At 42.3% G+C, this 12719-nt stretch overlaps 2 protein-coding genes across 4 annotated transcripts in view; both read right to left on the reverse strand.

Annotated features, from left to right (window-relative positions):
- Nucleotides 1-21: 21 nt before the first annotated feature.
- On the reverse strand, nt 22-1462 carry LOC112263517 (FAS-associated death domain protein). Its single transcript, XM_024439899.2, has 2 exons — nt 1117-1462; nt 22-679 (listed from the first exon to the last, which is right to left on the reverse strand). Exons 1-2 carry the CDS (start codon nt 1412-1414, stop codon nt 390-392), a joined length of 588 nt encoding a protein of 195 aa, XP_024295667.1. The 5' UTR covers nt 1415-1462; the 3' UTR covers nt 22-389.
- Nucleotides 1463-5086: 3624 nt separating this feature from the next.
- The window catches only part of LOC112263518 (anoctamin-1), a 57843-nt gene continuing 50210 nt past the window's right edge, over nt 5087-12719 (reverse strand). For all 3 annotated transcript variants that reach the window (XM_024439902.2, XM_024439900.2, XM_024439901.2), the window contains 2 exons: nt 7997-8102; nt 5087-7835 (listed from right to left, as the gene is read on the reverse strand). In XM_024439902.2, the coding sequence (XP_024295670.1) occupies nt 7623-7835; nt 7997-8102 (319 nt within the window). In that variant the 3' untranslated portion in view covers nt 5087-7622. The remainder of the gene's footprint in view (nt 7836-7996; nt 8103-12719) is intronic.

Raw genomic sequence — 12719 nt, forward strand, 5'->3', positions numbered from 1 at the left:
AACATTAAATAATTAGAAAAGTATTTTTACCAGCTTGAGGGAGTTTACTAATCTTTTACCAGTTTACTAATCTCAACAGTGGATACATTAATATCACATTTAAATGCACAATATCTATACAATTTTATAATATCCATAGTCCAATCAAGTTTCTCCCAAATTCCCTTACAATATGTAGTAGGAATGTATGTACCCAGAGTGCACTGGGCTACTTTCCATAAAATTATACTGGTCCATGAGTATACTGGTATACCAATATTGCCAACAAATTGTGGTGAATTTACTGAATCGTATAAAAGCACCAAACTCATTGAAAGCAATGAATAAATAATCCATTGAGTAAACAACATAAGAGGCCTAAGAAAAGATGAAGATTGTTTGTCACACTTTCACTGTCCACCATTGGTATTAAGTTTTTCAAGTTCTGTCTGTATCAGATCAGCAGTGCAGTTCTGATCACAGGAGCGAAGGGCCTTTATCAAAGTGTCTGTTTTGGCCTCAGCTTTCTGCTTTTTCCTCCACTCCTTCAAAAGCTCCACCACTTGCTCTTCCAGGTTGTTTGGGTGCTTCTGCGCGATATGGTCCAGTTTGGCCTCTGGCAGACCAAGTTTACGACCATATGTTCGCCACTTCATTCCAATGTTGTTAGTGATCATTTCTGTTGCGATGTCAAGTTTTGCTGGGAAAAGAGAAGATGCCATGGATTGTAAAATAAGTCCACTACAAAAGTCATATTTCCAACATAATATACAGTACATTATCTAAGGCATACAGTTGCATTTTATATTTGCCCTCAGACGAAATACAATACACTGGCAAACATTTACTGTCTGGGAGAGCATGTCAGAAAGATAGTGACAATGTAACTTAGCCTAATATCTTTCATAGCAGTTGTGACAGGGTTCCCCAGATAACATGTAGCCATGATCTCTGATACATTCTTACATACATTCAAGAAGACATTGGGCACTTCCCTCTGTAGAATGACTAAGCAACACCTACACTTTACAGTAACTGTTGAAACAGGCGTCACAGCCCAATAAAAAATGGCCCACGCTATGGTATTTCAACATTTTCCCATTCATATTCGGGAGTGGGGCAAACCACGTAATTTACCTTGCTCCTCATCGTTGGGAAGAGAATTCGGTGATCCAGCATATTGGCTTTCACAGTTGGTAAGTTTGTCCGCAAGATCTAGGCGACCAATGTCTGTCAAAAGCGAAACTAGAAATACTGTGTTGTCAGGTCCAAGTGTATTTCTTTCCATTAGGACCATGAAAAGTTGTAAGCCACTGGTCATCTTCTCAAGACGATTTTTTCCTATTTCTTTATTACACAGGAACTTCATTTTCTCCAATTGATCACCAACAAGTTCACCTGAAATCTTAAGCAAAATGCTGTTAAACGTACTCATCTTGATTGTAGTGAATCAAGTAAATATCTTCTTCTTCTTTGGGATTGGGTTGGCGGGTCATCCAACTTTCAAGGTGCATACACTGCCACCTACTGTACTGTAGTGGGAGGCCAGGCACGGCCGAGCTACATTCAATTCTCTTAATTAGTCCTGTTCCTCTAAGAAAGTTAAATAGATCAATAGTCACCACTTCCCCCCACTACACAACCCAAACCCCAACCCTGTCCTGCCTCTCTAACCCTTTCACACAATCTATTCCTATCTAAGTCATACAACAATTCACAAAATAATCAACACTAAACACTCATTACACATACCTGTTTCATGTCTCCCTATCAGCCACAACGTGGCATTCAAACCTCTATGTGCCCAAACCATAGTCTACTCCACACAACTTCCTCTCTCCTACATCCCATACTCCCCACCTCTTCCTTTACTGACTGATGCATGCAATAAAATTGCCTCGCCTTACTACTAGCATCCGCCCCCCTTTCGGAAAAGCTGACCACGACTCCATTTTGTTGATCCCTGCCTACAGACAGAAACTAAAACAAGAAGCTCCCACGCTGAGGTCTGTCCAACGCTGGTCCGACCAAGCTGACTCCACACTCCAAGACTGCTTCCATCACGTGGACTGGGAGATGTTTCGTATTGCGTCAGACAACAACATTGACGAATACGCTGATACGGTGTGCGAGTTCATTAGAACGTGCGTTGAAGATGTTGTTCCCATAGCAACGATTAAAACATTCCCTAACCAGAAACCGTGGATTGATGGCAGCATTCGTGTGAAACTGAAGGCACGAACCACTGCTTTTAATCAGGGCAAGGTGTCTGGTAACATGACTGAATACAAACAGTGCAGCTATTCCCTCCGCAAGGCTATCAAACAAGCTAAGCGCCAGTACAGAGACAAAGTAGAATCTCAATTCAACGGCTCAGACACAAGAGGTATGTGGCAGGGTCTACAGTCAATCACGGACTACAGGAAGAAACCCAGCCCAGTCACGGACCAGGATGTCTTGCTCCCAGGCAGACTAAATAACTTTTTTGCCCGCTTTGAGGACAATACAGTGCCACTGACACGGCCTGCAACGGAAACATGCGGTCTCTCCTTCACTGCAGCCGAAGTGAGTAAGACATTTAAACGTGTTAACCCTCGCAAGGCTGCAGGCCCAGACGGCATCCCCAGCCGCGCCCTCAGAGCATGCGCAGACCAGCTGGCTGGTGTGTTTACGGACATATTCAATCAATCCCTATACCAGTCTGCTGTTCCCACATGCTTCAAGAGGGCCACCATTGTTCCTGTTCCCAAGAAAGCTAAGGTAACTGAGCTAAACGACTACCGCCCGTAGCACTCACATCCGTCATCATGAAGTGCTTTGAGAGACTAGTCAAGGACCATATCACCTCCACCCTACCTGACACCCTTGACCCACTCCAATTTGCTTACCGCCCAAATAGGTCCACAGACGATGCAATCTCAACCACACTGCACACTGCCCTAACCCATCTGGACAAGAGGAATACCTATGTGAGAATGCTGTTCATCGACTACAGCTCGGCATTCAACACCATAGTACCCTCCAAGCTCGTCATCAAGCTCGAGACCCTGGGTCTCGACCCCGCCCTGTGCAACTGGGTACTGGACTTCCTGACGGGCCGCCCCCAGGTGGTGAGGGTAGGCAACAACATCTCCTCCCCGCTGATCCTCAACACTGGGGCCCCACAAGGGTGCGTTCTGAGCCCTCTCCTGTACTCCCTGTTCACCCACGACTGCGTGGCCATGCACGCCTCCAACTCAATCATCAAGTTTGCGGACGACACAACAGTGGTAGGCTTGATTACCAACAACGACGAGACGGCCTACAGGGAGGAGGTGAGGGCCCTCAGAGTGTGGTGTCAGGAAAATAACCTCACACTCAACGTCAACAAAACTAAGGAGATGATTGTGGACTTCAGGAAACAGCAGAGGGAACACCCCCATCCACATTGATGGAACAGTAGTGGAGAGGGTAGCAAGTTTTAAGTTCCTCGGCATACACATCACAGACAAACTGAATTGGTCCACTCACACAGACAGCATCGTGAGGAAGGCGCAGCAGCGCCTCTTCAACCTCAGGAGGCTGAAGAAATTCGGCTTGTCACCAAAAGCACTCACAAACTTCTACAGATGCACAATCGAGAGCATCCTGGCGGGCTGTATCACCGCCTGGTATGGCAACTGCACCGCCCTCAACCATAAGGCTCTCCAGAGGGTAGTGAGGTCTGCACAACGCATCACCGGGGGCAAACTACCTGCCCTCCAGGACACCTACACCACCCGATGCTACAGGAAGGCCATAAAGATCATCAAGGACATCAACCACCCGAGCCACTGCCTGTTCACCCCGCTGCCATCCAGAAGGCGAGGTCAGTACAGGTGCATCAAAGCTGGGACCGAGAGACTGAAAAACAGCTTCTATCTCAAGGCCATCAGACTGTTAAACAGCCACCACTAACATTGAGTGGCTACTGCCAACACACTGTCAATGACACTGACTCTACTCCAGCCACTTTAATCATGGGAATTGATGGGAAATGATGTAAATATATCACTAGCCACTTTAAACAATGCTACCTTATATAATGTTACTTACCCTACATTGTTCATCTCATATGCATACGTTGATACTGTACTCTATATCATCGACTGCATCCTTATGTAATACATGTATCACTAGCCACTTTAACTATGCCACTTGGTTTACATACTTATCTCATATGTATATACTGTACTCGATATCATCTACTGTATCTTGCCTATGCTGCTCTGTACCATCACTCATTCATATATCCTTATGTACATATTCTTTATCCCCTTACACTGTGTATGACAGTAGTTTTTTTTGGAATTGTTAGTTAGATTACTTGCTCGTTATTACTGCATTGTCGGAACTAGAAGCACAAGCATTTCGCTACACTCGCATTAACATCTGCTAACCATGTGTATGTGACAAATAAAATTTGATTTGATTTGATCCCACTCCCTTTGCCAAAGATCCAGCCCTTTTACCCGGATCAAGAACTTGACTTCTCTGCGGCCCAGCGGGACATGAATATCTTCCCCCTTCTCATTACCCTCCACACCCACATGGGTGGGAACTCTACAAAATATGACCACCACTCCCATCCACTCCAATCCCATTAACTTCACCATCATCTCCACAAACAAGTCACCCCTATTCGACTTGCCTGTCTTCACACTAGTCAAAACTGAAGCCGAATCAGAGCAGATCACCACCTCGTGGTTTCACCTCAATCATGGCCATCATCTCTGCCCCATACACTGACACAATCAGTTAACTGCGTACATACTACAACATTAAAATCTGGGATATACACCACAGCCCCCACCCTTCCACTGACTGGATCCTTTGAACCATCTCTATATATCCTTAAAAACAAATAAAGTTGATTATCTCTACATCTCTCCACACACCTTCTCACGTCCTTACCCCATCCTCTCCTAGCCTCAGTCATGTCCACGTACACCCTCTGCTTACCCCCTCCGTGCCCCCCACACTGGGGGTGCTTTTGTTCCATGTTCAGGGTGAAAACATTGTATTGCATTGCTAACAGTAGACATCAATTCTATAACGAACACATGATACAAATACTCATACACTTCTCATAACTTGTATTATTTTATTGTAATTAAAATATCCTAAAACTTTTACTTTAGGCTGACAGACCTCTAGTGGAAATATAAGCCTGAAATATGAAATAAATATAGTACTATCCTAATCAAATATAGTTGTAATGTTGCTGTACAATTCAGGCAAATATTTAAACACCAAGTTTTTCTCTACTGCTCTAGTATACCAAGATGAATATCAAGGATTGAAATATCTAAGTATCAGTTGGGAATAAGATGCCACTAGCTCAAAAGCAAGGTATTGTGGCTGCCATTCAGCATTGGCCTATAAGTCATACAATGAACATACAATATTAGTAGTTAAAAAAAAAAGAAAAAAAAGAACATGTCCTTGAATTAGAAATTAAAATATGAGGTGATGCAATATTCTGCAATGTCCTAACAAATACATTTGAGACTACGTTAATGGCCATCAGAGTTCTTTCTATAAGCAAAAGGAAAGACATCTCATATAACCAGTATCAAAGTACAAACACCTGGGTATGCATCCAGGAGTAATGTAATATTACAAAACATATTATATTGCAAGAGGTCAATGTTGATACATTTCAATACCGTAGACACACAAAATAGAAGTTGAAGACAGTTAAATATCGTACATATCATTGAAAATATAAAATATATAATAATTGTTAATTGTGAATAATGTAATACATTCCAACAGTCTGGGGGGCAGGTTCCATGTCATTCCATTGACGTGAAGTATCTACATTTTTTCCCCTGTTTGATCAGAAGAGACTAAATCAAAGGTCTGTCACATTCCTAAACACAGACATAGAATTACAGATCCTTCTGTATGAGAAACAGTGGTCACAAACAAGCAAAACATGACATGGTACCACAAAGGATAGATTCTTTTCTTCTTCTCGTTTGTTTCTGTGCTTCATTTGTAAATATGTCCTTGGTTTGATCATGAGGTTTTTAAAATGTTTTTAATAATGTTGTTTTTCTTGTGTTAAGACAAGATGGATGAACGTTTCTCCTCTTTTACAAAACCCTATACACTGAGTGTACAAAACCTTAGGAACACCTTCTCTTTCCACAACATAGACTGACCAGGTGAATCCGGGTGAAAGACATGATCCCTTATTGATGTCACCTGTTAAATCCACTTCAATCAGTGTAGATAAATGAGAGTAGACATGCTACAGAATCATTTTTAAGCCTTGAGACAATTGAGACGTGGATAGTTTATGTGTGCCATTGAGGGGGTGAACTGGCAAAACAATAGATTGAAGTGCCTTTGAACGGGGATGGTAGTAAGTGTCAGGCGCACAGGTTTGAGTGTGTCAAGAACTGCAACGCTGCTGTTTTCTTTAACGCTCAACAGTTTCCCATGTGTATCAAGAATGGTTCAGCACCCAAAGGACATCCAGCCAATTTGACACAACTGTGGGTAGCATTGGAGTCAACATGGGCCAGTAACCCTGTGGAATGCTTTCGACACCTTGTTGAGTCCATCCCCTGATAAATTGAGGCTGTTCTGAGGGCAAAAGGGGGTGCAAGTCAATAATGTTTTGTAGACTGTGTATATTGATAGGATTCAATATTGACAATGTATTGGATATGCATTAAAAAGTATTGTTTACTCACAAATTATATACAAAATGAGCTGACAAAATACCTTCTTCCTCTCCTTGAAATAGTTGTTGACATGATCATCGATGCTTGGCTGCTGTTTGACAAATAAAAGTAATCTCGCTCTTTTGTCCATAATAATAACATCGCGTAGGCTATATGCGCAGTCTAGTCAACAGCGCGCATATACGTTGGCTAGAGCGCACTTGCATACTCCCTATATAACGTAACATTTTTTTTTGTGAGGAAAACATCAGTAAATTTGAAAATGTGATGGAAACCTTTAACTTGTAGGCTATTTTGTGTTCGGTATGTGGGAATTGAACTGCAAAATATATTTTTATGTGCACTAAGTCATCATGCACATACTTTCATCTGCAACACGTACATTTGATGGAAACATCTCTGGTGGGAAAATGTGCATCTTGTTTTTATGCGGATTGTAGAATATTTGCATGAAAATCTGTCGCCAATTGGATGGAAACCTAGCCCACGATAGATATGAATTAGTATAATAACAAATAGGACATAAAACACATGACATAAGGGAAAATTGGCATGGTAAACAAGCAGAATGGCAAGCTCCTTTACCTGATCTCAGTATCTTAAAAAGGCAAAAGTTTCAAAATAAAACATTAGCTAGCAAAATTGCATATTCAAAAAAGATCTACATGTTTTCCTGCATTGTATCATTTTTGTGCAAAAGAGAAAAACAGCCCTCTGAGCCTTCTGCCTGATACCTGGTTCACCAAAGGTTGGGCAATGGCTTGCTATAAGTCAGAAAGGGTGCACGTGCAGAAGCCTGCCAATAGCTGCCTCCCTCTTTTCTTGAGTAGGCCACTGTGTATGTGGAGTGTCCAAGTCCAGACAAGGGGGGCTGAAGGTTTTTGAACAGACCAGATGAACGGGCAGATGGAGCCACCCACCAGGGCACTAGCAGTTAGAAGGTGTATGTGAGGCAGGGCGAGAGCGGGGCTGAAGAGGACTTTGGTTGGCGTGGCTGTCTCGGAGGAGCTTTTTGCCCTCTTCCTCCTTCATGAAGAGCTCCACCATCAGGATCTTCTCCTTGTGGATCTGCAGACTGATGTCCTTGGGGATGTCTGGGATCAGCCAGTCAACAAAGTCACTCATCAGCATCACCACGTTCTATAAGGAGACAAGACGGTACGGATCGAGGCATTTCTTTCACAATTCCTTCAATAAAATAACCAAAAACAGTTATTCAAAAGGATATGACAAAATGCTTTCAGCATAAAAAGATTGAACCCTCAATGAATCATATGTTTGTTTTTGTGTAGGCATCTGACCTGAAAAACGACGACAAAGGCCAGCCGGCAAGCCAGTATAGCCCAGAACTCTTTGGAGAGGTCATAGGGTGTGTTGGACCATGGTGTCTCTCTGTAGTCCTTGTATCTGGAGAGGGGATTGAATTGGCAAAATGATTTACTATAAATGACAACGCATCCAACCAGTATGATAGACTTCACACACATTCTCATGACGTAACACCTATTTGAAACAAGGCACAGTAAACATGTCGTCCCCCACGATTGATGCAGCGCCCCCACTTGGGTAAATTAGTGGCAACAATTCAAACGGGAGAGGTTATCCGGACACGCCTGGTGCCCAAATTGATGACGAGAGTCGACTGGAGACGAATGGATTCGGTTCAGTCAGTCGTCCTGATGAGCCCTTCCCAGCTAGCTAGTTGATGCTGGCTAGCTGGCAACAACAGCAGCACAGCTCTAGTTAAAACTTGTAAAAGAAAGTGATGTTTTTTTCGATGGGCGAGGGAGAAAAAACTTGCAGTATTGGTTACCATCTGGATGACATGCCAGTGTCGGTGTGAATGACAAGAGCAACAGTGTTATATCCAGGTGTTTCCCAGTTACCAATGTTGCTTCCCACTGGGCAGCACCAGTCAGCACCGGTCAGCTGTATCACATGTAGGTACGTTAGCTACTTTAAGGAAAATATTTTTCATATATTTTTTATTTTATGTTTAGCTCAAATAATATAATTTAAGAATATGCATTAAGGTGTTATGTCATAAACATGGCAAAAAAAATGTAGACATTAATAAATGCTTTTTTACAATGGTGGGGTAGCGTCAAGACGGATGTGCGGGGGCTTCAAAACAGCGCACTCTGCCAGTCATCTAGTGTACATATGCACTGAACAAAAATATAACCGCAACATGCAACAATTTCAAAGATTTTACCGAGTTACAGTTCATATAAGGAAATCAGTCAATTGAAATAAATTCATTAAGCCCTAATCTATGGATTCCACAACTGGGAATACAGATATGCATTTGTTGGTCAAAGATACCTTTTAAAAAAACAGTCAGTATCTGGTGTGCCTCATGCAGCGCGACACATCTTCTTCGCATAGAGTTGATCAGGCTGTTGATTGTGGCCTGTGAAATGTTGTCCCACTCCTCTTCAATGGCTGTGTGAAGTTGCTGGATATTGGCGGGAACTGGAACACGCTGTCATAAACGTAGGTCCAGAGCATCCCAAATATGCTCAATGGGTGACATGTCAGGTGAATATGCAGGACAATTCCAGCTTCCAGGAATTGTGTACAGATCCATGTGACATCGTGCTGTATATTATCATGCTGAAACATGAGGTGATGGCAGCGGATGAATGGCACGAAAATGGGCCTCAGGATCTTGTCATGGTATCTCTGTGCATTCAAATTGCCATCGATTAAAATGCAATTGTGTTCCTTGTCCGTAGCTTATGCCTGCCCATACTATAACCCCACCGCCACCATGGAGCACTCTGTTCAGAATGTTGACATCAGCAAACCGCTCGCCCACACGAAGCCATACACGCTGTCTGCCATCTGCCAGGTACTGTTGAAACTGGGATTCATAATTTGTCCACTGAAGTAGGTTACGACGCCGAACTGCAGTCAAGTCAAGACCTTGGCGAGGACCACGAGTACGCAAATGTGCTTCCCTGAGACGGTTTCTGACAGTTTGTGCTGAATTTTTTTGGTTGTGTGAACCCCCAGTTTCACCAGCTGTCCAGGTGGCTGGTCTCAGATAATCCTGCAGGTGAAGAAGCCGGATGTGGAGGTCCTGGGCTGGCATGGTTACACATGGTCTGCGGTTGTGAGGCCGGTGGGACGTACTGCCAAATTCTCTAAAATGACAGCTTATGGTAGAGAAATGAACATTCAAATCTCTGGCAACAGCTCTGGTGGACATTCCTGCAATCAGCATGCAAATTGCACCCTTCCTCAAAACTTGAGACATCTGTGACATTGTGTTTTGTGACAACACTGCACATTTTAGAGTGACCTTTTATTGTCCCCAGCACAAGGTGCACCTATTTAAGGATCATGGTGTTTAATCAGATTCTTGATATGCCACACCTGTCAGGTGGATGGATTATCTTGGCAGAGGAGGAATGCTCACTAACATGGATGTAAACACATTGTTGCACAAAATTTGAGAGAAATAATCATTTTGTGCGTATGGAAAATGTCTAGGATTTTTTATTTCAGCTCATGAAACATGGGGCCAAAACTTTACATGTTGCGTTTATATTTTTGTTCAGAGTATATAAATCATTGTGCACAGTGTTTCCTTCTCTCCCGCTTGCCCACTGCAAAGCACTGCTGAGGGAAGTAGCTCGATAGTGTAGCCAATATCATCACGCCAGTGTGACAGCTAAAACCCATTTATTGGAGTGATTTTCACCCAAAATGTACAACTACAGCATTAACATCTATATTTGGGAAGGGAAAAACAAACAATTACTCTGATTAAAACAGAATGATTCTGGACACTCTCCCAAGTCCCCACAATGCAGACAAGTTTTAAATTAGCACTGAATTTTCTAGCCACAAGCATAAACTAGCTAGCTGGGGAAGGATCATTAGGATGACTGACTGAACTGACTGAACCCAATCTGTTCGTCCCTGCTCAACTCTCACTGCGTGAAATACGTCATCAATTTTGTGAACAAGGTGTGTCTGTATATCTGCGCCCAATTCAACCTAGACTAACTGAAAGTAACAATACATGTGGCCGTTATAGTGCCACCGTGTGGTTGATATGAATGTTCTTGAGTCTTGAGAAGGGTTGCAAAGGGACAATATATTACTGGAAACTTGTGAAGTTTACCAGTATACAACCAGAATGTTGGTTTCATTCAAGGATTATATGTAATCTATCACAAAACAGACTATTACAGGTGTCTGCAATTATCTTTGGCCCTCTGTGTGGCCTTATCACATGTGAAATATATGAAATAATGATGATGATGATTTTTTTTATAGAACGACAAAGCTGTAAAACATTATCCTAAACCATCAACTTAGTGAATACCATTGGTGTTTAATATGAGTGTTTCAGTATGATCCCTTTTGTTATATACTTGTATATATTTTTCACTGAAGCTGGAGACTCATATCTCCCTCACTAGCTTTAAGTACCAGCTGTCAGAGCAGCTCACAGATCACTGCACCTGTACATAGCCCATCTGTAAACAGCCCATCCAACTACCTCATTCCCATACTGTATTTATTTATTTATCTTGCTCCTTTGCACCCCAGTACTTCTACTTGCACATTAATCTTCTGCACATCTACCATTCCAGTGTTTAATTACTATATTGTAATTTACTTCGCCACCATGGCCTATTTATTGCCTTACCTCCCTTAGCTTCTGGGTTTCCATGGCCGAGCAGCTGCATACAAGCCTAAGATCACTATGTGCAATGCCAAGCGTCAGCTGAATGTATGTAAAGCTTGCTGTCATTGTACTCTGGAGCAGTGGAAACGCGTTCTCTGGAGTGATGAATCACGCTTCACTGTCTGGTAGTCTGACGGACGAATCTGGGTTTGGCAGATGCCAGGAGAACGCTATCTGCCCGAATGCATAGTGCCAACTGTAAAGTTTGGGGGAGGTGGTATAATGGTCTGGGGTTGTTTTCCATGGTTAGGGATAGGCCCCTTAGTTCCAGGGAAGGGAAATCTTAACACAACAGAGCATACAATGAATTTCTATACGATTCCGTGCTTCCAACTTTGTGGCAACAGTTTGGGGAAGGTCCTTTCATGTTTCAGCATGACAATTCCCCCGTACACAAAGTGCGGTCCATACAGAAATGGTTTGTTGAGATCAGTGTGGAAGAACTTGACTGGCCTGCACAGAGCCCTGACCTCAACCCCATCGAACATCTTTGGGATGAATTGGAACGGCGACTGCGAGTCAGGCCTAATCGCCCAACACCAGTGCCCGACCTCACTAATGTTCTTGTGGCTGAATGGAAGCAAGTGCCCGCAGCAATGTTCCAACATCTATTGGAAAAGAGCCTACGCTCTTCCTGGAATAGCAGGAAGCAGCACAGGGGGGACCAACTCCATATTAATGCCCATGATCTTGGAATGAGATGTTCAACATCATCAAACTGGTGGCAGTTGTGAAAAAAGTCAGTAGTTGGAAGAGTTGTAGAGTTTACTGAAAATAATGCCATTTTTGATAGATCCCTTTTTCATTAATTAGGCTATTTTTCTCTTAAACTATATGGACTATCTAATATAAACTCATGGACAATATGGACACAGATACACTACCGGTCAAAAGTTTTAGAACACCTACTCATTCCAGGGTTTTCCTTTATTTGGACTATTTTCTACATTGTACAATAATAGTGAAGACATCAAAACTATGAAATAAAAAAAGTGTTAAACAAATCAAAATATATTTTATATTTGAGATTCTTCAAATAGCCACCCTTTGCCTTGGTGACATATTCGCACACTCTTTTGATTTTGATTTGTTTAACAATTTTTTGGTTACAACATGTTATTTCATAGTTTTGATGTCGTCACTATTATTCTTCAATATAAAAAATATAAAAAATAAAGAAAAACCCTTGAAAGAGTAGGTGTTCTAAAACTTTTGACCAATAGTGTATAAAAAAAATACAAAAGTTACCATAGATTGCCATAGATTCTGTTAATTGCCCAAATTATTGAAGACTCCGGTTACTTTGGTAAATTACCGTT

The sequence above is a fragment of the Oncorhynchus tshawytscha genome, linkage group LG12 (genome assembly GCF_018296145.1).
Source record: "Oncorhynchus tshawytscha isolate Ot180627B linkage group LG12, Otsh_v2.0, whole genome shotgun sequence".
NCBI lineage: Eukaryota > Metazoa > Chordata > Actinopteri > Salmoniformes > Salmonidae > Oncorhynchus > Oncorhynchus tshawytscha.